General features: G+C 38.1%; 4 protein-coding genes and 1 pseudogene across 10 annotated transcripts; 2 read left to right on the top strand and 3 right to left on the bottom strand.

Annotated features, from left to right (window-relative positions):
* Window positions 1-1,514: 1,514 nt before the first annotated feature.
* LOC114731753 (F-box protein SKIP24-like) lies at window positions 1,515-4,421 on the bottom strand. 6 transcript variants are annotated; one of them, XM_028919040.1, is made up of 5 exons: window positions 4,112-4,421; window positions 3,816-3,989; window positions 3,308-3,470; window positions 3,073-3,225; window positions 1,515-1,538 (listed from the first exon to the last, which is right to left on the bottom strand). In XM_028919040.1, exons 1-5 carry the CDS (start codon window positions 4,366-4,368, stop codon window positions 1,530-1,532), a joined length of 756 nt encoding a protein of 251 aa, XP_028774873.1. In that variant the 5' UTR covers window positions 4,369-4,421; the 3' UTR covers window positions 1,515-1,529. The 6 variants fall into 6 exon arrangements, with proteins under 6 accessions (XP_028774873.1, XP_028774844.1, XP_028774860.1 ...); XM_028919011.1 differs by lacking the exon at window positions 1,515-1,538 and adding an exon at window positions 2,384-2,777; XM_028919027.1 differs by lacking the exon at window positions 1,515-1,538 and adding an exon at window positions 2,690-2,913.
* Window positions 4,422-6,205: 1,784 nt separating this feature from the next.
* LOC114731810 (presenilin-like protein At1g08700) lies at window positions 6,206-8,937 on the bottom strand (annotated as a pseudogene).
* Window positions 8,693-24,422, top strand: LOC114731831 (protein GrpE). 2 transcript variants are annotated; one of them, XM_028919086.1, is made up of 5 exons: window positions 8,693-8,706; window positions 9,518-9,522; window positions 20,645-20,894; window positions 22,600-23,118; window positions 23,914-24,422. In XM_028919086.1, exons 3-5 carry the CDS (start codon window positions 20,655-20,657, stop codon window positions 24,148-24,150), a joined length of 996 nt encoding a protein of 331 aa, XP_028774919.1. In that variant the 5' UTR covers window positions 8,693-8,706; window positions 9,518-9,522; window positions 20,645-20,654; the 3' UTR covers window positions 24,151-24,422. The 2 variants fall into 2 exon arrangements, with proteins under 2 accessions (XP_028774919.1, XP_028774911.1); XM_028919078.1 differs by lacking the exons at window positions 8,693-8,706; window positions 9,518-9,522 and having other exon boundaries at window positions 20,614-20,894.
* Window positions 13,745-15,046, top strand: LOC114731845 (F-box protein At5g07610-like). Its single transcript, XM_028919093.1, has one exon. The coding sequence runs from the start codon at window positions 13,745-13,747 to the stop codon at window positions 15,044-15,046; it is 1,302 nt and encodes a 433-aa protein (XP_028774926.1).
* LOC114731821 (GDSL esterase/lipase At3g26430) lies at window positions 15,741-18,586 on the bottom strand. Its single transcript, XM_028919073.1, has 5 exons — window positions 18,181-18,586; window positions 17,029-17,241; window positions 16,714-16,883; window positions 16,273-16,543; window positions 15,741-16,194 (listed from the first exon to the last, which is right to left on the bottom strand). The coding sequence occupies exons 1-5, from the start codon at window positions 18,428-18,430 to the stop codon at window positions 15,929-15,931; spliced, it is 1,170 nt and encodes a 389-aa protein (XP_028774906.1). The 5' UTR covers window positions 18,431-18,586; the 3' UTR covers window positions 15,741-15,928.
* Window positions 24,423-25,020: the final 598 nt, after the last annotated feature.

The raw sequence follows: 25,020 nt of genomic DNA, 5'->3' as shown, positions 1-25,020 counted from the left end.
GACAGCAGATTTATGATAAGGTTGACTAATTTTTCGACTGGTGGTTTTTTTTTTTTTTTCTTTTTCCTTCTTGATTTGCACTGCTACAAATTCATTTGAACTCCTACAATAAATGAAATCTGCACAGCGGAGAGAAGAAAATACCTTTTAAAAAAAAAAACAGTTTTTTGAGATTTCAGTAGCACCTCTCAAATTGCGGAGTCAAGACACTAATTCAGACGAAAGATGATGACTGTGGTGTGTTTTGCAATGGCTTCTCTTCCTTCTTTTTTCTTTTTTTGTTGCTTTTTTACTGCTAAACTTTCGAAGAGACCAAATTAATTTTCGACAATATAAATTTATTCATTTATTTTGCCGTAAAGTTTAATATCCCAGTTAAAATATGAATTAAATTTAAATGATTGCAGTTTAATTTGAATAGTATTCATTGGAGAGATACTTATGAGCCATTTGTACTTGCTTCCCTTCAAGGATAGGTTCACCGACAGGCAGGCTAGGACGCGTCGTCTCAAAAAGTAGCATGGCCTTTGTTTCCATTGAAGTCTGTCTAATTATTATGTGGTCCTTGTTTGCTTTTTCACTAATTTAGTTAATTAAGTCCAAGAAGAGCATGATTTTAGAACTGCGATGATAGACTTGGCATTCTGGGGAGAACATAAACAAAGAATTGAATCCAAAGAAAGTTACTAATGATCTGATCATCCAAAAGTTGCCCGTACCGTACGTATAAACCAATGACTTTGGCGACTGGGGTCTTGCACTTGCAGAACGATCTTGTCGGTTCTCTTGCACCGAAAGACATAAGACGAATAATGCTGGGGGACAATCACAAATGCATCAGGTATTAAAACAGGCTTCGCTGTATCAGTGGCCCCCAGGAACCAGCTTCCATTTCTACCAGAGATCATAAAATTTTTAAGGCGTCAGATATATGCACAAATTGACCTTCGCTTGAAAATCTTACGTCTATTTATTACATATTCATGTGCTTGGGCACAATGCTTTAAGGTTGTTTGGTGTACCCAGGTCGAATGGAGCAACTCCACCAGGCTTTTTCCTGGTGACGTAACAATGATAGACCTGAATTCTCTGATGTACACAGCAATAATCTGTCTATTTTTGCGGAGCACTCAATCCACTCATGCCTTGGTTGGATGAGAACATGTGACGTTTCACATGGGATGCCTCCATTTTCGTTAACGGAAAGAATCTCTGCTACGGCCTACAACCAATTGGAAACCTTTGCTAAACGTTAAGTTCTCTTTATCGACAAGAGAAAAGGTAAACGCTTTGCCCTCCAACATTCCTGCTCCATTTCTTCCCCATATAAGCAAAACTGAAATGAAGTTAATCATGGCGGACAAATCTCCGCAAAGCTCAATACGCCATGGAAGTACGGAATAATTATAATATCACTGACATTAGAAAGAGGATTGCGCGTAATATTACCAGCATTGGGCAGAGAATGTGGGAATAGTTAGGTCAGGCTCCTTTAGCCAACAACTTGAGCGGCATGGCACCAACTGGATTTAATGCACCTGTCACTAGTCTTTTTTAGATTCATTTTAGGAACATCGTAATAATTAATGAAGGATTTCAAGCCACACAAGACTTGCACTAATAATCGGCTGCAATATAGGATCTAGCCGGCGTTACAAGATGACGATGGTTGCTAAGCCATGTATTAGTTGGCAGGACCTTTCATTGCATGGCTTAAATGGCCGAGACGGATAGACACAAAAACTAGCCATCAAAGAGCCATTGGCAACACTAACAATAAGGAGAATGGAGAGTACGTTCAACTGAAGAAAGAACACCGAGAGGGCGAAAAAAACATAACAGCAGAACATCCAGATCAATAATAAAGAGATGGGTGTTATTAAAGTGAGCACAGAAAGAGTTGAATTCTCAACCTGGATCTACATTAACTTCTATTCCTCCTCCCAGATACAATGTTTCAAGAGGTAGATAAAAGGCGTCAGAGTACCATTTTCCTATCACAGAAAGTATTCAACGCTATGCTTCTAACCCACGCTGATAAGATTTCCACACGGCCTACAAGCTACAGCAGAGGGATCAGGTGACCATCTGAGGCTCTTATATGACTCCAAGATCTTTTCTCGTTAGATTTATAATCAGTAATTCTGTATACCTAATTTGCAATCGCACCCATCCGCCAAATCGCCTAAGAGTAACTTTTGGATTGGATGCTGAGCAAGACATTGTTAAAGGCAGGATCACCTTCCCCGTGCCAGCGGTGGAATTGATTCCTTGTCCCAGCATGTTATTCATCTTTCAAGTCTAAATAAAATGCCTACAGTTCTACACATAGACAACTTTGATGTTGCTGAAAAGCAAATACCCGAGGAAGAACATCAAAAAATGTAATCAACCAGATACTTGTTTTCTTCTTTCATCTGTCTCAAACCTGTGGAACATCAACATCATCAAATTTTGAATCATACAGTGTTTTCATTTCCTCAACTGGTACCTTCTGATAAATATAGCGAGAAGAACATCTGTTTATCCTTCCCAGTGAATCAATTAAGACTCCATGAGAAGAAAGATAATGTCTGCTACAAGAGCCCCAACCCACATGGAATACCCAAATTGTATTTTAGTAAGATATATAATAGAATGATCACTAATATGTGAAGAGCTAGCATGGATCGTTAAATGTGAATCCGCAACTGATTCTGTTTGAGCATGTGAACCATCAATTTGCAGCAGAGTATTGGCCAGCACCTCGACCCTGCAAATATTGGTCGCTCCTGCCTCTGGAAAATGGGATCATTGGGTACTCAATGCAAGGTGCATATTCAACTATGATGTTTTGTGTTGCTTTCCTTCCACTGCACAATCAATAAACCCACCTTACTATGAGTCTTTCTGTCAAATTAATGATAAGACAAACTGCCCAGACGGCGACAAAAAATATGGAAGTGTGCATGTTAGGTGCCAAAGAAATCCCCTCCCCAAAAAAAGGGGAATTAAAAGCTTAAAATCTTCTTGTACCAAAGCAAGCAATACGCAATTTTCAAGATTTTGACCATGTTATTAGAGGAACTGTACCAGATACTCACAGCTATGGCATCTTTTCAACTTCTTGGGCTTGATGTAGTAGCTGTTCTCCCCTCCACTTTCTGACTTATGCTCCCTCACAGGGTGATAGTTCAAAGAAGATAATTCTTCCTTTGCAGTATCAAGTCTGTGCTTTTCATCCTTCTGGTATAATTTTATTTCAGAGACAGCCCATCAATGCTCAGCTGTAATTAACACGATCGTCAATGGAAATATCGGCACTTACATGTGACTTCTTCAAGTTCATTATCTGTTGCCTGCAAAGTCTAAGTTCCATCTCAAGTGCGTGAATCCGAGATTCAGTAGGCACAACACATTGCTCCACTAACTGTTTTTGCCTACCCCGGATAACCTCTGGTTGCCACACATTCAAAGCTGCGGAGGCTTGTCTGCAAAAGCAATCACCAAAAGCAAATTTAAGTTAATTATGATAAAAGGTATCAAATAAAGACATGTTTTTAACGGAAGCAACTGTCATATATAGAGGAATGGAAGATTTAACCGCGCCGCCTTCATCTCCCATAATAAATATACAGCAACTTAAACCATAATAAACATACAGCAACTTAAAATGACAACAACAATTTTCCTTCGCACATGTCGCTGAAAATATGGTTAAGATTCAACTAGGATTGGCCGCTAATATTACGAAGGGAGTTAGAAAAGAGTTCTTCAATTTTAGCTCAGTAATTATGCACATATTCACCAGGGCAAGTAGCGGATTAGGGACGAACCTGACCTTGCGCAAATTGGACAACTCTGCCGCACTTTCTCTCATTTTGTTGCTCTCTTGATTTATCCGGCTCTCAATGTCTCGGAGTTTTCTGAAATGTTCAGCAATCTGACTCTTCTTTCTAAATACAGCCCTCCTGTGAGCGGCTATTCTTCTCTCCTTCTCTTTCTCGAACCTAAAAAGAGCCCGAAATGAATTTTTTTTTTAACAAGAAATAATAGTGCCAAAAGAATTTTAATCCGTCAAAGGACCCTGCAAGATGTTGGTACCTAGAGAAAGTCTGAATTCCAGTGGTACCTGATTTTGTAAAGGGATTTGGATGACGGCGAAGTTGAAGATGAAGGATAAGAATCGAGAAAATTGCTGGCACAAGAAGTTTGTGTAAAAGGGAAATCAGAGGAGAGGAGGTGGCTCCAAAAGGGGTCTTCGTCGGAGAGGCGGCGGAGGCGTCGGCAAGAGATGGAGAGGCAGCATAGGTCCTTGTAGGTAAATCCGCAGCTTTGGACTCCTATTTCCAGAATTTTCCTCCACAGCTCGTCCGGTAGAACGGCCATTTGAGAACAACACCTTCACAACTTAATCGCCGGCGATCCTTCCCACTGCGATGGTAGATGTTGTTGGAATCGAGAAGGCTTTTCCGGCGTGTTTGGGAAGCATTATAAAAAAACACTTTTTTATAAATTGAGATAAATTATTTTTAATATTTATTTTGTTTATCATAAAATTATTTTTAAAACTATAATTTTAATTTCATCTAAACATTCCTGAATTCGACGTTCAGATCCTTTTCACCATTCATGTTTCTTTGTCTTTTTCAGTAATTCATGAAATATTTAAAAATCTGAATAATAGCTATATATTAATTTATGTAAAATTGTTGATAAATATTTATAATAGGAAGATTTTTTTTAAAATTACAAAAACTAAACAAAGCTTTAAAGTTTTGATAACAATATTTTTACAATTTTGTGAAAATTCATTATTTAGATATTACCAAAAAAATCATTATTTAGAATTAGTAATTTTGTTTTGTTTTTCTTTGGAATTCTCCCTTTATAATAAGAATTAGAGAGAATATAATATGAGAAATTTATAAGAATTTATGATATTTTAGGATGAAATGACTATGCTTTTAAATTATTTTTTTTAATTCGTTTTTAATGAAACATCCAATCATTAGAGGGAAGCGCTTTAGGACAAAAAATGAGAGCACATTATTTGTGATTATCTTGATATCCGAACATAATTGGTGATTGGTAATCAACGTTACTTGTTTATATTCATCACACAAATAACGTTTTTCTATACAACATAATTATAATTTTACATTATGGGTGTAGCTGGCTAGGGGGAAAAAGGTTGAATTTTGAAGGGATTAATCAACTGCTCTCCGCCTAAATTATGTTAACATTTGAATATTTGATAATTATAAGTCTTGAATAAATTTCACCTACAGTTACCTTCCAGTAAACAGAATAAATTTCTCATTGTTTTGATATTGCCTCTCTTCGGCAGAGCTCAAGCCAGCAGTCCCAGCGAGACTGCGAGAGTTGGAACTCGACTCCCAGCCAAAGGGTTAGCTCATTGCCCGAGAAGACAAAGTTATGCCTACCCAGCTCCTTTCCTCTTATGAATCCCTAAAGAAGGGCTCAACGTTTTGCAGTCAACTACGCTAGTTTGTTTGCCCTTGATGCATGACTTTTGTAATTATCTTTCTTACACGGACTGTTGTTTACACTGGGCAGTGATCTGTAAATATTTTTGATTAATGAAACTTCCTTTTTACTCAATAAAAAAAAAAAAAAAGAAGAAGAAGAAGAAGAAGGGTTCAAGGCAAAAGATATCTCTTATCCAAAAAAAAAGTCCATAACACTTCGTTGTTGAAGGCAGAATTCAGAAGGCAGATAAATTGGGAATAAAAGGGGGGTACGAGGGACCTCCCTTAAATGGAGTAAAAGTAAACAAGACAGGTCACAAAGAACAAGATGCTGATGATAATAGTAACTAAAATAAAGATGACATTGAAGAAATAAGCTCGTAGATCTCATCACAGGCTACTAGAAAATACAAATCCTGCCACTTGTATGCAACCAACTCGTTTTCCTCCTTTCCTGTGTCTTATACTCTCTATTCATGTTGCCAACGTTGTCTAAATCTCATACACTATAATCAGAAAGATACCCAGATATTTTACCACAGAAACATATACGAGACTGGGAATTAAACTTGATGGGGAGAAAAGCCAACACCTGTCTCAGAAAAGGAAGGAAAATACAGTAAAACAACAGAAGTGAAGCAGGGAACTAATCAAATCTAAACGAACCAAACCATTTTGTACCCCAAAGGGGGAAGCCATTACAGAGGCTACAAACTGAAATCAGTAAGAGCACCTTTCACTCAAAATTAGGTCATATAGGTGATATCCTTAAAAGAGAGTCTTCTATCTATGACGCACAAACATGAAGTTAGGAATAAAATGGCCAGGCATTGATGAACTTGTTGATACAAGAAAAATTAGAATCTAAGTGCTTGCATTACTATGCATGACTAATTTGCTCATGCACTCGTAGCTCTAAATTCAAATATATGTAAACAAATTTATGTCATTTAACATAAATTGTGATAGAACACATACACCAGTCAACATAATTTTCAACTTGGTGCAAGTTAATGGCTACAAGGACACTGCTTTACGATGCATGAAACAACCTTATCCTTGTTTGGCATATAAGAGGGGCTCACCATAATTGAAGCATACTGGAAAGTTGTAAAAGCATGTGCATAAGCATACCCTCAAAATAGCAAAATATGAAAGGAAAAGGCATTCTATCATGGGATTTATGTAACGAATATACATAAGCAAGCAGTGTTAAACTGGTATATTGTACTAATGTGCACTTACCTGATGGACCCCGTAGATCTTGGGCTGAGTGGGCTGACCAATGCTGTACCTCACACAAGGGACGTGAACTGGGTGAGTTGGGGAGAGTGTGTCTATAGGGTTGGAGAGGTTTATTGAGGGGTTTGGGGCCTAAGAGGAGGTAAGAAAATATTTGGTTTGTTGTGAGGGAAGTGCCTGATCTCTCCAACACTAGGCTGAGGAAGAAGCTGCGTCTCTTCTACATTATTTTTGTCTTCTCTGTTTTCTTTCACTACTTTCATGGCTGTAATGCACTGTTTCTTTGTGTAAGCTCAAACTACTTATTGCAAGAGTCCCATTTCCTTCATTGGAGGAGGCTACTTATAAGCTATTAATATAAGACAGAAAAGGAGTTCCACCATTACCACTTATTTTCTACATACCTCATGCACGCCAAAAGTCTTAGACAACTGCATTAGCAGTACAATACAGGTGCTAAGTTTACAAGCTCCACGGCAAAGGGTGAGAAAAAGGTTGCATTCCAAATGCGCATTCTGGTGATAATAAATTGCAACACTATCTAATCCCCGAAAAAATAATTTGATGATGAGAAAATACATGTAACTTGAAAGTAGACGACAACAACGGAGCACTAACTCTTAACTCCAATAACAAATTTCCTGCCTATGAAATGATTAGTGTATCTCTAACAATTCTCATTATCTGTCACTCTAAGAAAACAACGCCAGTTCAAAACATCACTAAATTTGTGGCTGCACCGACAATGAAGGGCTCCATTAATAATCGTGTCAAGAAATAAAAATAACACCCAGTGTGATAGAAATAGGAAGTGCAGGCAAAGCTCGACGGCACACTGACAACAAAATTAGAGTGCAACCTAGTCCTGATATGATTGCAAGGTAACAAGCATACACTGTCATAAGGTCATACATTGCAGCTCTACCCACAAGGACACTGTAGAAAACAAAATCTCCAAGCCCAAGTTTAATACCCCTATCAGCAATCTCCACATCACCAGCCCTCGACTGCCTTCCTTCATTTCCCATTTCCATCATTTCTACAAGAGGAGATGTTTCCTCACCCACAATCTCATGGTCCCTGCCATTAAAATGCTGACCTCGACTGGATGGACCGACAACTGTCGAATATTGCGACGAATCACTACTCGATGAATGCTTTTCTCGCGCATTACCCACCAGTGGCGACCTCTCCCCATCATCTCTGTCACTGTGAGCCTCCTCATTCTGAAAATCCCCCAAGGTCACTGCAGAATAGTCGGCATTGCTGCCACTCTCGTTCTCATGTCTATTGACGTTGTCCCTTGACACTGCTTGAAGCTCGATTGACGAAGAATCTGAAACTCCAGCGACCAAAAACCCTAAAGACGAAGCCCCGCGATTCCCAGTTCGAGCGACCGTAGGTCGAGCCTCGTACACCAAGGCAGGAAGCTCTTCATCCCTAGTTGAGGCCAAATCCACCAACAGCTTAAGCGGGCCACCGGGAGCCAAAACAGCCACCAAATCATACACAGCCAATGCGACAAGCAAAACCCAAGTAGTCCACTCGGGCAATTTCGTGAACCAGGCCGCCACAATAATCCCCAGACAAACCATGTAGGTTTGCCTCAGTAAAATTGGGATCCCAACCGAAAACACGGAGAGAACACCAACAACGGTGAAATTGAAAAGAAGAAGAAAACAAGTGACGGAATCAACAGGAATAGAGAACTTTTCGATGACGGACAAGAAGATGGATCCGCCCATGGTGCCAAGAACGAAGAAGGCGGAGAAGCGCATGTAGTTCTTGAGGAAATTGGTGAAGTTGTAATAATAAAGAAGAACAAGGAGGAAAGTGACGATGGCAATTAAGATGACGAAGACCAAAGCATTCAGAAGAGCACCTTCGAGCTTCTGGGAAGCAGAGTCGGAAGGGTTCTCGACGTAGACAAGGTTGGCAGCGGTGCGAATGGTATCGACAGAAGCGGAGAGAAGGGATTGGAGGAAGAGAGGGAGTAGACGAGGAGGACAACGAGGAGCATACAGATGGAGACAGGGGACATCACCCCGATGATCTCTACGCCAATGGAATCCAGAATGCTCGACTCCATGGTGATTCAGACGATTATCCCGGGCGAGGAATTTCGTCGAGCAGGGGCCGGGTGTGGACCGCTTCGGATTTTGGCTATTGCATATGGGGGTTTGGGGGCATCGATCAGATTCAGAGCTCAAGTTATCTTTTCATTTCCATCTCTCTAACCCAACAGCTTTCAGCGTCTCTATAACTCTATTTGCTTGTGAGCATCCAGCGTTTACTTTTCCACTGGATCCCCCCCCCCCTTTTTAATTTTTTGCCTGAACTTTCTCCTAGACTTCAAACTTCGTGTTTGATTTCTTTTTTTTTTTGGGCACAGCCATTAACCTCTTACGCTAAACCCCTTTTTTTTTTTGGGGACTGATACGCAAAACCCAATTCTATTAGTACTGTGTTTGCTTTTTGATTCTCGAGACTTCTCTTCTTCATGCCAAATTCCCAAAACAGTACCTGACTTAGGGATCCATTTAATTGATGCTGCACAGGAAGCAATATTGTCGGGTGACAGCGGAAATCCACATATTCACCTTTTTCAAGGCTATTAACCTAATACTCTATGTATATAAAAATACTACTTTCGATTTTTAATATAAAAAGTTATTTAATTTTTAATTTGATTATAAATATAATATTTTAATTCATTTTATCTCTTATATTTATTTATGTTTTTTAAAGTAATTCTTATAATAGTTATACATGTTAAAGGTTTCCTAACTAATACATATGTCCAGTAAGGGTATTTTAGAAAAAATAAGACATGTTTGTTACAAATAACTAACTTAACAAACTTTCTTAATTTACTCAAATTAATCAACTAACTATTATATTAAGGATTGGAGATAGTCTATAACATGAGAGTTTTTATAAATAAGCATATAATCTGGTTTATTTAATTCAGAATATAAAAATAAATAATTCATTTAAAAATGAACTTTTATAGTCATTGTAAGCAGTTTACTTATCTTACAAGCACAACAATTGGACCAGGAAATATCATGAAGGACATTATTTTCTTCTTACCCTTATTTTCTTGAACAGGCGTTAAAGTTACTGGCCCTTTTCCTATATTTTTTATTTATTTCTGGTTGCTCATTGTTAATTGAGATTCTGTAATGTTGGTTGTTTTTCATCGGCGTCACCTGCCTATTTATGAAAGAAAGAAAAAATGAGGTTTTGATTCTTTTAATCAAAAGATTTGGGTGCAATTATCAAAACGATTTCTAATTAAAAAAATCACTTATATTAAGTTTTTTGTATCTATTATATCAAATATTTCAAGTACACCTGATCCTGTGTTAATTTTTTTCAAGTGAATTTATAGTTTAGTGATACTTTTTGAGTTGTAAATAATTACACTACAGGATAGATTTTACATTTAGAACCAGAGAAATAATATTTTAAAAATATGACACATGATCATATGTGATTGAAAAACTTGATATAAGGGGTATAAAAAATTTAACTCAACTGCTATGCTTAATTTAATTAAAACATAATGAACAAACGATTAATAATGAAGTGATGAATACATATCTAATAGAAAATTTATATATTTGTTATGTTAGCATTAAAAACCATTTATTCACTACTTCTCCAAGTAAAAATTTTAAATGATGCACATATAAAAAAACGCACGTGTGACTTTGCTCATAGATGAATTGTTTTTTAAAAAAAAATGTCATGGCCTGTTCAAGAACTGAGTTGGACGGACTCTTTTGCTAATTTAAACTTTCGTCCGATAAAAATTTAAAAAAAAAAATCAATGTATTTTTCCCCTAACAAAACTTTTGTGCGTTTCATAAAATAAAATGCTGCTTAATCATCTTAGTTAGACTGGATGACTGGATGTGCTCTATCCATGCAGGTCCTTTTATTTGAGAATTTCTATGCAGTACGATCTCTGAGATTTCATTTGTAGTATATAAATGAAATCTTATAATTAAAACAGGAAGTAGCATTATTTTTTTCCCATAATCAATTTTGTTTAACTTTGTATGCGTATGTATTTATATATTTCTACGTTCATCGTATCTCCGAGCTTTCGCCTACACTTCATCCGAACCATACATCCCCCCTGTTATGATCACACTTGACAATAAAAGCTTAACAGATGCAGCTGCAAGATAAATCTCAGAGGCTATCGTAACGAGTCTCAAAACTATAATACTAAGAGATCAAAAAAAGACGAGAAAGAAAATTACAGTAAAAAGATTTTTTTTTACAATAATTTTTTATTAGAGGTAATATTATTTGAATCTAATTTTTATTCTTATTCACAACAGAGAGAGGAATCTTTTTTTTGCTAAAGCATAGGTATCTTCCTATTAGAAACAATCATATTCGAAGTACTGTCAGGTACTAAATGTGGACACCTCTTCTACCAGAGATTCGAATATTGGTTTATCACGTTGTGGGGTATTAGTTTTTTATACTAGACCCAACCTCTGTCGGTAACAGGGAGAGGAATCTTCATAAACCATAATAATCTCCACTGTCCACAGGCCCCCATCTTCCTCCATCTAAATACCCAATAGGTTTGTTCCGTGTCAGTCCACTCGGCGTCTTATAGTCCATTAGTCTCAGGTTCACGGTCAGCCCATTCACTACGCCGCATCCCATTCTCATCGCTAGCCCGGGGCCTTTTGATTCTGGTCAGGATGATGCTCAAGACGAATTCGTTCGTTCTGTGAAAATTAAACCCCAGGACTACTAACAGTGTTAAGATCCAGTAAAAAGAGTTAGTCTCTCACAACGTGATTTGAATTTTCACTGAGATAAGTGTCTACATTTAGTACCCGACAATACCTCCAATAAGAAGATATCTATGTTTTAGCTAAAAAACAAAGAAAAAAAAAACCTGGGAGTCTTGCATGGAAATAATGCAGGGTCTACATTCTGCATGCTTACACGGATCTCAACCGAAGAATAAAAATGGCATAGCAGGTTGACGATGCACGAAGCATTGAAGCAAAGTTTTGATCAAAGAAGTGGGTTTCCAGGTATGAGTCGTTGCTGGGAGGGCTCAACCAAAAGAGCACCGTTGAAGAACTCAAGAACTGCTAATAATTTGGTCGCATTTCTGCTTATTAGTTTAGGGGGTGTTAGGTGATCACAAAAACACTCTTAAAAAGTGTTTTCACCGAGATAAAATTCCTCAGTCACTTTTAATCTTTCAAACACCATCTTAGCACTGCAGATCAGATAATGGGATTCGCAGGGGAATTCACACACGCACGCATCTCACAAGCCGTGCATCTACACACATACGTACGTACACACACACACATATATATTCATAAACGTTCATGTATGTATATTACACATACACAACGTTGTGGGTGAGGATGGGGATGGAGTGAGGTCGGGAGAGAGGGGTTGCCGACTCCGAATGGGGACTGAATAATGATTACGTTTACAGGTGAAGTGTTTTGATTGGTTGGGGTTGATGATGGTGGACCCTCAAATGCATTGGCGTCACAACGCACAAACGACAAGGTTCATCTTCCATGACCCATTTCGTGTAAACGACAAACCTCTCTTTCCTCTGTTTCATGTTTATCTTTCTAATCTCACGCAAAATCCTTCCCTGCGTAACATATTGATCTCCTCTTTTAGCCCAGACCGCGCGCGTTCGTTGCTTTCTCCTCCCTCATCGGTCATTATCATTCTGCTTTCGCTTTAGCATATCTGCAATTTTTCTTGTCCTCTTCCCCGACAATTTTTGGGGCGCTATCATCAGTTTTTTCAGAATCAGTTTTGGTGCTCATCACAGTCATATAATACTTTTCAAATCTCTATCTTTCAAATTTGACATCGATGGTCAAAATTTAAATTTTATATAAATATAATCTTTCAATCATAGTTTTTCAAAAAAAAAATGATTTTTTATTTAAAATTATGAGTTAAAAATTTTAAAATTAAACCATTAAAACTATATCTCAATAGGGTAAATTTCACTACCGGGAGAAATATCATGATACTAACTACTACAATGAACAAGCGAACTGATTCCTATGCTTTCCCCTCCCTCCTTGCTTTTTTAAGCACATAAATTAATAAATATTGTGACCGTGTCAAATTATTTTTCCAAGTGTTTTAATGTGTCCTTCATCTATTTTGACAAGTAATATTGCTTGAAACTTCTAAAATTAATTAATACTAAGGTATAATTGGAGAAATCATTACTTGTATTATCTTCAAAATATTAAAGTAGTGTTTAGTTTAAAAAATCGCAATTAAACAGGAACGTAGACGGTGCATGAAGTTTTTTTTTCCTGCCGACAAGTAGTACTCTACAATTTATAGTTTTTAAATAAAAATTGTTATAAGTTTAACATCAAATACTAGTACTAAATATTTAATAAATGATGCAGTTTATGTTCCAATAATATAAAATGATTATTTATTCATGTTTCAAAGATGTCCGCTGCGTGCAAGGGACCTAACTAGCTAAATATTCTCCAACTCGAAGCTTCTTTCGTCGATGAGAAGCCGCTCTGCTCTGTAAGTCTGTTTCCACACTTACCGGTTGAGTAGTTGTTGCCGTAGTATTTAAGTTACGGACTTATGAATAGCATTCGTATGTGATAAAAATAAACTAAAAAAAATGCTTAATTGATCTTTAAAAATTCTTCAGTTTATTTCAAGTTTTAACGTGATTGCAAATTAAAAAAAAAAAAAAGGATCACAAGGTATTCACTATTCAATATTTCCGACGCATCTAACACGAATAGCTAATAAAAAATGTTTTAAGTAATATTTCCGGTTCTAAGATTTTGTTTATAAGAATTTATCTATAGATGATAAACAAATTTTTACAATTAATACTAGGAGGCAGTACATAATAAAATGAACGAACCAAACTTAAATGGATTCTGTGTCATGCGAAAACGTGACGTGCCCGTCGTTCTCTCTTCATTTTCGATTTCGAGCTTCCCTCCCCGACTCCTAGCATCACTATGAAGAGAGTTGCCGGCACCGGCGCTGTAGCCGAAGCAGTCGCTGGAAACGTTGATATTCTGATGGAGATACTCCTGCGAGTGCCTGCCAAACCACTGCTCAAATTCAAATGCGTTTCGAAGCACTGGTTGACTCTCATCTCCGATCCACAATTCTGTCGCTCCCACACTCTTCGCCACCACATCCCTCACGCCGTCCCTAGCGCCCTCCTCCTCAACAATAATTACAGACCTTCTCCTCACTTCCAAATCGTCCCTCTCCGAACTTCCAACTCTTGTTCACCTGTTGTTCGCATTCCCTATTTTGATTACCTCAACGTTCCTCGCGTTACCATTCTTCAATCATGCAATGGGCTGCTTCTTTGTTCCTCTGGCTTCCTCATGCCGCTGGAAGAACACATGTCTGTACCCTGGGCCTCCTATTTCCCCTTCCCTACCTCTGCCGACTATTGTGCTTCTGTTGTGACCGACGATGACTGTGGCTTCAGGTATTTTGTCTGCAACCCCACCACCAAGCAGTTCGCTGTCGTTGCTTTGCCAGACCTGGAAGTTAGGAATAACTTGATAACGCTTAATTTGGCTTTTGACCCTTCAAGATCCCCGCACTATAAAGTCATTTCAATCTCATCGGGAATTTCAGGAGTTACCGACGACGGTCCTAGCCTTGAAATTCGAGTGTATGCTTCGGAGACTGATTCTTGGAGCGAACGTGGTGTTTGTTTCATTGCTCCCTTCAGTTTGGCCATTCATGCTGGTGTTTACTGCAACGGTGCCATTCACTGGTCCAGCCAAGGTGAGGATTCTGTGTATTTTGAGGTGGACAGCCAGTGCGTAAAAGCTCTGCCAATGCCACCAGTTAGCGATGATTGGGAATACTGGAATCTTGCGTATTTTGGGGAGTCCAGGGGTCATCTGCATATGATAGTGATGGAGCCTCATCAACGTGTAGTGTTTGATATTTTGGAGATTAATGAAGATTACTCTGGGTGGTCTGTGAGATACCATGTGGATCTCGCTCCGATGCAGAATTCATTCCCGGAGCTGATTTGGTATTTCAAGAAAAAGAATGAATCCTTTTCTATCTTGTGTGTTCTTCGTCAACCGAAGGAAGAGGACTCCTTGGTCGTGTTGCTCGTGGATGGCAGAGTCATGTCCTTTAATCTGGTGAATCATACTTCAAGGCAGCTCTGTGATTTAGAGCTCTGTGTCATGCCTGATGGTTGCGCTCCATTTCCTCATGAACGCAGTGAAGCATTTCAGTACTTTGAGAGCCTTTCCATTCTTGGACCACCAACCGCATGAGGAGTCACAAGCCTAAGTATTTATGGACTGTGTCATATCAAACATGTAACACGAGCCATGACCGCTTGTGGCAGGCTAAACAGGGGAGCTCTTTTTTCGCCTTAACTTTCATATAGAACTACCAAGCTGGTATGCGTCCTCTTAAGGGAGATGGCTTGGACATGTGTATATATTTGAAGGTCAGCTCTATTGCTCGAGGAAAAACCAATACATATCCGATTTGCTCAACTTAATAGTAATGCTCTGTTGAACCCCGTACCGTTCAGCTGAGCATGCAATGTCTCTCGGGGCCTTCTAGCTCCGTAATGTCGTTCAGGTGTTCCCAGTAAGTAGTGCTTCGTGTCGGTTAACGTCTAATGTTTTTCTTCAGCTTTAAAAGCTCACACAGGTCGGATGATTAACGCATGTAAGTTATCAATAAGACTTGATGATTTGTATACGATAAATGAAATTATAGTCGTGTCTAATACAGTGATTTAAGTTGTTCTGTTTGTAATATTTATTTTACTTTCTCTTTTATATATGTCTATCAAATTAAAACTTCGAAGCGAGTTGTCGGCCACAAAAATAAAGGGGGAAAAAAAGAAGTCGTCCAGATCTTTCGAAGCATGGGATGCTTTAGGAGGTACTGGGGAATGGACTTACTGGAAGCAGAGACATTGACATGGGGACACAGGACGCAGCATTAACATACACACAATGACCTGAGATTTATTTGAAATGTGCGTGGTTATTCAACGCGAATATCCAGTACGCGTCGAACATGAACTCAGCTCCTCTTTCAAAGTATCCATACTTCACAGATGAAATTGTATGACTGAGCAATAAAACGATCGGCTCTTGCACTCAAATATTTTTATTGATTCGTGAAATTAGACCTCTTCAATTGTGGTGCCTATGGCATGCCTTGTTCAGTGGAATAGGAGGATCAGAAAATGATCCGTCCACAATTTGTTCAAATACCCATTTATTAGCTGCCTGAGTGTAGTGCACCCCATCCCAATTGACCCAAACCGATGGATCCCCGCATGGTTTTCCCACTAACACCTCTTTCCCACGAACCTTTATCTTTCCTCCACACCCAATATTTTTATTGAAGTTGTACTTCCCACCATGCCCACAGCAAGCTCTCAGGGGTTCCATGAAACCTGCATTCATCAACCAAAACTCTCACCAAAGATCACTCTCTCACATGCATCAAACAAAACTTATACAGAAGAACTCACCATGCTTCTTTGCTTGACTGATGAGGGAGTACTTGACGGAGTAGACATCAACGTAGGTGATCGCAGCCAAGGGAAGTTTCTTTCTGAGTTGAAGCACAACTGCTTTCAATCGACGATTGAAATAACGAGCAACTTCGTTGTAAGGGATGGCACATCCGGCTCTATCCACCTCAGTTGTTTTCAGCGGACGAAGGTCCATTATGTATGGCAAACAACCAACTGGACCTGTATTGTGTATCCAGAACGACCTTCCTCCGTGATCATATACATACTAATCAAAAGCACCAAGTAACAGAGTTAGTTTCCTTGGTGAGAAGAGATAACATTAACCTTCCTCTTAACTTGTGTTCAAATTAGACTTTCTGTAATTGACTGCGTTCTGAACACCAAAAGCATAAATGTGAAAGCACAAGATTTTTTAATCTAGGACTTTTAGTTCACCTTCACGATGTTGTTGAACTGTGCTAAAACATCAGGAACATATGCTTTGACTTGATCAGTGGACATGTTATGGAAATAACCTGCCGTCAAGTCGTTCTGCCCAATATCGAAAGTGTATAATGCACGAGAAAAGTCTTGTGCTTTTGGCAGCAATGCTGTATATAATCCTCCTGAAGGAAAAAAATAAAAAAAATCCATGACATCCACGTCAAGGTAAATTCTCAAGTTAACACTGACCGTATCTTTAGTTGTGGTTAGGTTTTTTGGGAATGGATAGGGAAGAGAAAATGAGAGGCGTATAGACACAGCCAATACCTTTATTGCGAAAAGTTTGAGATCTGCGCTGGAAATCACTGAATTGAACGAACTGGACGTCCAGAGAGAAAGGACTGAACCCACCAACCTGATGAAGGGTTGTATTCTGGGGCCTGATGGTGGATCCCGCCGTGGCAAAGTTGGCTCCATGCGTAAAATTTGAGCCAACCGAATCAAGGAAAGCATTCAAATATGGTAGACCCAGCTCCTTAGCTTTTGACGACCAATTTTTTATTTAAAAAAAAAAACAAAAGATCTCTGTCACCAATAGTTAATTCTCACAGCTAGATGACTGCGAGTCTACAAAAGATCAGAGTAACTCTTCTAATAATTTGAGCGAAATATCTTGGTGCAATCTCATATCAGTGTTAGCCTCGTATCTGAAAAGTAGAATCTTCAGAAGAAAAGATCAAAACGAGACAAACTCGTACACCACGAAAACACTTTCAAAACTATGATTTTGAATCTATCCAAACAATTTTTAGAAACAAATGATATTTACCGCATCTGGCCATTACCTCTTATTTTGACTGATGCCGACACGATTTTACATTAATTACCAGAAATTCAGGGCCACAGGGCTTCATAAGGCGAAAATTCGTGTGTTTAGTGCTAAAAGATGATTGTAGAACGTGTCATGGATTAATTGGCACTAATTAGTCATCAGTTATGCATATAATTGAAATTTAAACCGGTCGATCACGTTAAGAATGGCGAAACTATTTTTAATAGGGGAAACAGATCGACCTTAAGTTACTATTAATTTTTTTTTTTGGCCGAAACCTGAAGTTATTGCATCACGCTATCCTTTTTAATGCTTTTTTGTCCTTATGCGTTAGTAGCAACAGCACAGACCCAATAGTCTAACAGAAGGGCAATAAAATAAAAATTAAACATAACATGTTTGTCGCCGCCTTGATATAATAAAAAACAATATTTTAAGCGATCTTTTCTCAAAATCGTCTACAGAAATCAGAAAATGACCACGCTGTTCTTCCAAGGCGGTAGAACTGTGGACTGATGTGTTCGCATGTAGTATCCATGACATGGACTGTTGCAAACACAACAAAATTGGGATCTGAATCTGAATAAATCGACTGAATAGGAGTCGGAGATTGACAGGGAGAGAGGAGAGAAAAAGGTGGAAGGTACCTATGAAATCAATGACAAGACGGCCGTCGCAGTAGCGTCCGGCAGGGTGGCGGAAGAAGGACTCGCCATGAGGAGGACGGGCTTGGCCGAAGGCAGCAGAGAGACCACCGGTGTCAGAATTGGAGTCTCCAAAGTTGAAGATGGCCGGAAAATCACAGTCCCTTGAAGCATCTAATAACAATGGCTCTGGATTCAGTACCACTGAGATGAAAAGCCACAAACACAGAGCACAACTTGGAATCAACCTCATATTGCTAGTTCCGGCGGCCAAGGTCTGGGAGAAAGGAGAAGAACGGAGGCTTGGGTGAGTTGAAGACAGCAAGTATGACTGTATCCAAAAGAAATAATAGAAAGCAAAAGGGGACCTTTATTGCGTATTGTATTATTTTATTTATAGAAATGTGTCAGAGAAGATTCAGAGAATCAGAGTCGGGCACCGCTATGAGCCCAAAAAAGGACAGCCTTCTTCCTATTTCAAGCTTTGTGGGTGATTACCTTCTATCCCCACGTCCGTGACCTCTGGACTCCTTTTGATATTATAAAAACATTAATATAATTAAATATGAATCCTAACAGTTTTAATTCGCTCACCGCAATGCATAATGCTTATCCGTGGTGATTAATGTCGTTTGATGCAAATGAATAATATGATGTGCTTACTACTTGATGCCCCGGAAACATTGCTTCGTGATTTAATCTTTTACCTGTGTAGGCTTCTTAATTTGCATGGCTGCCTGAAATTTTAAAATGAGAAAGTTAATTTTTTATTCTTATGATTTTAACTCAATTATAACTCTCTACAATGCAATTACACCTGTGTAGGTTACTGTAAACTCACTCTTTATAGTTTTGATTATTTAAAATTTAAGTTTCCAAGATCACGGCATACTTTAAATGGTTAAATTTGAGCTGTATAAATTAAAATGTAAAAACTGAGTTATGATTGAATTAAAGTTATTAGGACTTATTAAAATCAAATCGAATTGGCAAAATATAAACTCTGTCATAGTTGTTAGGTTAACCTCTTAAATTTTGTCGGGAGGATGAGAGTGATTAATAAAAAATTTTTCCCCCATAGATACGATACTAGAGAGCAGGGACCAGTCTGAGATATTTAATTTTAAAAAAGTATTTTTTATTTCCCGATATGTTTTTTTATATATTTATTTTATATTCCTAAGCTTCTAACTTTGTTTCTGATTTTTGGTTGATAACATTAGACTCAGTTGTGATGGCCCAAAAAAAAAAAAGAAAAACTCACTTGCGCGGGCCCAAAAACTCTTTTCTTAGGCATTACGCCCACAAATGCGTTAGGATCAAAAGCATCATCCAAGCGTAGGAGCGCCGAGAGGTACATGTTTTGTATAAAATACTAGTCGGCCAACTATTTGATTAATCCGAGGAAATTAAAAAGTTATTTAAGATAGTTATTTATAATAAATAAATATTATTTTTTTAAAATATTTTTGTTGATCGAATGTATTGATTAGAACTATCGTTATTATAAAGATTATCTTTTAAAAAAATGATAAATATAAGAGACAAAGTGAATTGGGGTCTTACATTTAGCATTAAAAAAAAGTCGAACTAACTCTTATATTAAGAACCGGAGATAGTATTAATTTTCTTACATAGTATCCTTAACTAATTTTAAAATATGTAAACTGATTAACCAGCTTTTCCAATTAATTTGTATGTAGAATAATTTTGAGATTTTGTCAAGAATAATTAATTTTAGGTAACTTCTTTAACTTATATAAAATAATTAATTAAAAATTATAAAATGAATCAGAGGAAGTACATGAAAACTCACCTCTTTACAAAAATTAATCCGGAGACAATATTATCCTGAATCAAACATACAGACAGAAAATGTAGAAAGGTGCAAATCAAAAATAATTTTGATTGCTTAAATTAAAATAATTAAGCAGTACTAGTACTACATAAATACCACCTCCGGTCCTTAATATAAGACCTTGTTTGATTTTTATTTTGGTCCTAAATATAAGACTCCAATCCATTTTGTCTCTCATATTTATGTAATTTTTTTAAAAAAATAGTCATTCTAATAATTCTAGTTTTAGCCAACACATTTGATTAGTAAGAATATTTTAGAAAAGACAATACCTATTTATTATAAATAAATAAATAAACTTATTTTTTTAATCTCTTTAAATTAATTAATTAATTCCTATAATTAGGATAGGAGGGAGCAGAATGCTGCTGACAGCCAAGAGGCGAGGCGAGGCGAGGCGAGGCGAGCAGCCCAGAAGCTTCTTCAGAATGAATGGGTCCCGCCGCTTACATTGCTATGCCACCCTCTGATCATACGACTAAAAATCCATCCAACGGTCAATTTTGACATGGTTGACCACAGCTCACATTTTCCCCTTGTTTACTCAACTTCACTCGCCAACTCCCTTATCCCTCCCGGCCCCGAGCCCTTATCCCTCTCTCCCTCGGAGCTCCTGGCGATGGCGACTGCCCTTAGAGCCCCCACCGCCTTTCGGCCGCCACTTCCACCTCTGTCTTCCACTTCTCATAAACCCTTATGCGTCTCCCTGAAACACGCCAGTAGTTTCAGACCCTTTTCTGTAGCCTCTCCGCAGTTGGGGAATACAGCATCGCAACGGGTGGTAAAGCTTGTGCCCTTTGCTTTCAATGGGGAAGCCGACACCGCTGAGGCTCAGGAAGTTCACGAACCAGAAGTCCTGGTGAGTCATTCTATGTATTCTTTTTTTTTTTGTTTATTATTAATATTAGTTCAATTTTGTTTTCGAGAGATGCTAAATTAATTACATTTTAATTATCATTCCTGTTAGTTCTGTTTTCGTATATTATGGCTGCCAAGTATGAGGGGGAAGTATATGTAGAGATGTAGTGGCTGCTAGATTATCAGTGTTTTGCGCTCAGTCCCTGTAATTTCTGAAGAATCAATACTTGAGTTATCCAGAAGATTTTTTTTTTGGGGGGGGGGGGGGTTGAGTGTCATGGCTGAATGCTGACGTGCAAACAATTCTGCGAGTCCCGATTATGTTATGCATTCACGTAGAGGAAAATGGGGATTGTTATACTAGAGTTGTCCAGGCTTTGAAATATGGATGGGAGCTGCTAGTGTAAAGAAGATAAATGAGAGATGCAATAAGGTAGCTAGGCAAAGAATTAAACTAATACAAGGCCAAAATTGTGTTGTTAGTATAAAAAATTGAACCAATCTATTGAGACGGGGAAGTTTCTTCGTTCCTTAAAGAGTAAAGGCCTCTTTTTGGTCAAAAAAGGGCCTCTACTTTTGTGATTCATTGATCGTGGAACTGAATAGCTGATGATGGTAAATTGCAATTCTTTTGGGTCCATTTAGATGGCTTACTAATGAAAGTCTTGATCCGTGCCATGAGGTAAATGATGGGTAAATTGCAGTTACTGAAACCAAAGGATGCAAACTGCACATCGATTGTAATCATAGTATTAAATAAATTACTTTCCACAAGCAGGAATAATGACTTGTGGATTCCTGGATACGTCTTCAATTATTTGACGCCAAATTTCATTTTTTCGGACCTCCTTTCAATAACGACTTAACTTAACTACTTGATAGGTTGGAAACTTTACAGCTTCCACTAAGGAGCAAGGATGATACTATTGTATTGGAAGTGTGTGTGTGTGTGTTTTTTTTTTTTTATCTGCAAAGCTCTGAGTGGAAATTGGCAATTGTTTTGGTGTTTTATAAAAGACCAAAAATCTGTAGTTCCTTGAAGTGCAAAAAGCCATAACATAAAAGTAGGAGTACATATCTTTTTCTTTTGTTTTTTGTTTGTTGTTTTTGGATGAATTAGTAGTACGTATCTACTTGTGGTATGAAGGTGTCGTCTCAAGTACTTTGATTCAATTATTTGTATTAATTCTAACGTTACATATCTACTGTGCTCAATGTTCCCCCCCTGATTTTTGGGTAGATTAAAAATTCCTGTATATTAGTGTTAGTAGGAGTAATTCTTCCATGAATTTGCTTCCATGTCTCTCATTCTCCTTTATGGATTTTTGAACAATAAAAATTTATTTTTTTGTGTCACCATTGTTGCCTGGGGTGCATATCTCTTGTTAGGGGGCACTTTTTATTATTAAAAAACGAAGTCATTTTTTTTATGCCACTTCTTTCTAGTAGTGTGCCACTTTCTTCCTTGCAATCATATCTCGAGCTGTATGCTATTTAATTTTTTGGAATTTTTTTTTTTGGGGTTGTTCCTTTTTTGTAGTTTTAGTGCCTCCCTGCCATTAGGAACATTAATTCTCACTGGATGAGTATCTATGATTGAGGTTCAGAATGTTAAAATATTCCTGATACAGGGAATAGAAGCATCCAGAAATTTGATTCCTGATCCTCTCTCAAATTGCTGGCAGTCTGATATGTTCATGTTACAGGATTCCTCAGATGGTGCTGCCGGTGCAGAGGATGATACAGGTGACAATGAAGTTATTGATGCTGAGGAAACACCCGATTCACCCCTTCTAACGTTATTTCAGTCTTACAAAGAAGCAGTAACTAATAATGATGAAACCAAAATTATTGAGTTGGAGTCATCGTTGAAATCCATTGAAGATGAGAAAAATGGTCTTGAACGAAAAGTCGCTTCTTTATCTGAAGAGCTATCAATAGAAAAAGAGCGGGTTCTGAGAATTAGTGCTGACTTTGACAATTTCCGCAAGAGGACCGAAAGAGAACGCCTTTCACTGGTTACAAATGCTGAAGGGGAAGTTGTGGAAAGTTTATTGCCAGTACTGGATAATTTTGAGAGAGCAAAAACTCAGATCAAGGTGGAGACAGAGGGAGAGGAAAAGATAAATAACAGCTACCAAAGCATATATAAACAGTTCATTGAAATTCTAACCTCGCTTGGAGTTGAACCTGTGGAGACAGTTGGAAAACCTTTTGATCCTATGGTAAGTTTACTCGACCCTTCTAGCTTATAGTGTTAAATGGAAAACCTATTTGACCTTCAACAAAAAAAAAAAGTTTTCAACGGTGATAATTATTTGGCCTTACTGCCTATAATTATTTCTTCTTCTGGTAGATCAGCCCAAGTATTTGTTAGCGCTTCATGGTGAGCTATAACCAAGTTTATCCCATGGTCTAAATACAACAATGTTCCTGTTGTTGAGGAGCAGCCTGTTCAATTATCTGCTACACAACATGATGATGATATTCATGTCGTCTTTTTTGATTTTATCACCCTAGAGTTGTTTGACTTAAACTAAATTTACACCTATCTGCTTGGGGTTATCCTCCAATGCATTCAGTCCGCACGGTATTTTTAAGCATGGTCCTTTTATGAATACAAAAGTTTTTAGATAATAGAAAAATATCCACCTTTTTCTTGTTTTTTGGGCCATATTGGGGTCATCTATGACAAACTTTTTTGAACACTCTGAACTTTATTTAGATTTCCTGAATATCTGGACACGCATTAAATTCTGAGTAGTGCTTGATTGATTCAAGCTACTTGATGAGTTTTTCCAACTAAAAAACCCACAATTGTATGTGTGGAGAATTCAATGTGTATTCTTGGTTCCGAAGAACTACTTTCAGTCCTTTGCTTATTAGATATGTTAAGGCTTATTAGATGATTTTATCTGGATACTAGTTGAAATCCCTGCAAGCTGGTGGTTTTACGAGTTAATTATATATGTTAAGGCTTGAGCGATTTATTGATAAATCATAATTTGCACTTCTGAAAGCTGCACGAAGCAATTATGCGTGAAGATTCCACCGAATTTGAGGAGGACATCATAATTGAAGAATTCAGGAAGGGTTTCAAACTCGGGGAAAGACTCTTGCGTCCTTCAATGGTGAAGGTATCAGCTGGCCCAGGACCTGCAAAGCCTGAGGGGGAAGAACCGCAAGAACAGGATACAAGTGAAACTCCTGAGAGTAGTCAAGAAAGTGAGGGCAGTGCAGAATCGGAGTCTGCATGAATGATCAATTTTTTTGCGCCTGGGTTCATTTTTCTAGAAGTAGCAGTAAGTTCAATAACCAGAAGTATAATGTTGGATTTGAAAGTTGCGAAAGAAACATTGGAGCGTGGCTCTTACTAAAGAAAGAAGATTCTGTTTGTAAGGTTTTGAATTGCGATTTCAGCTTTGCATGGCTTCGTAGAGTTGAGCTATTTCTCATGAATGCTTTGTTCCAGGAATTCACAATTCTTCGCTTGATAAAGAATCCCCCCCCCCGGGTGGCCCTTCTCAAATTTTGTATTTCCTAAACATTTGTTTGGAGGGTATTTTGACTGTATCATACTTCTCCGGTCCTAAATATAAGATCTTTATACACGTCAGTCTAAGGGTCTTATATTTAAGACTGGAAGAGTAGTATCGTACCAAATGAAATATGAATGAACTTAAAGCATTGAATCATGATTCAGTGGCAGCGGCAGCCATGTGGAACGCAATTTCTGGTGGTCGTCTTTGTCCATAATTGATGGCCGAGTGAGGAGATAGGGGTTGGTCGTCTCGTGCAATTGGTGCCGTGTAACAGAACTCCAATCCTCGTTCACAATAGCTACTGGTGGTGATCACGATTTACTGAGACGACGAAGCGATCATGTTAGGCTTTAAGAAATCTAGTGAAGAAGATTCCTCAGGATGCAGATTTTTTTTTTTGGGATACAACGAAAGGAAAAAAAAACACAAACAAGCAAGCGACTAGGATGTCAGATTAGCTCATAATAAGAGCTCCCCTGGTGACTCGGGGCCAAGAATCTGCAGACCCACGTTACTGCCAAGGGCATGTCTGGCTAGGGCGTTCGCTAACTGGTTTTGAGCTGGGTCAACAAGCTGCAGCTCAAG

Source organism: Neltuma alba, unplaced genomic scaffold (genome assembly GCF_004799145.2).
Source record: "Neltuma alba isolate B1F8T4 unplaced genomic scaffold, ASM479914v2 tig00002540_pilon, whole genome shotgun sequence".
Lineage (NCBI taxonomy): Eukaryota > Viridiplantae > Streptophyta > Magnoliopsida > Fabales > Fabaceae > Neltuma > Neltuma alba.
Note: the sequence above shows the minus strand (reverse complement) of the source record. Positions and strands in the feature narration are given on the sequence as shown.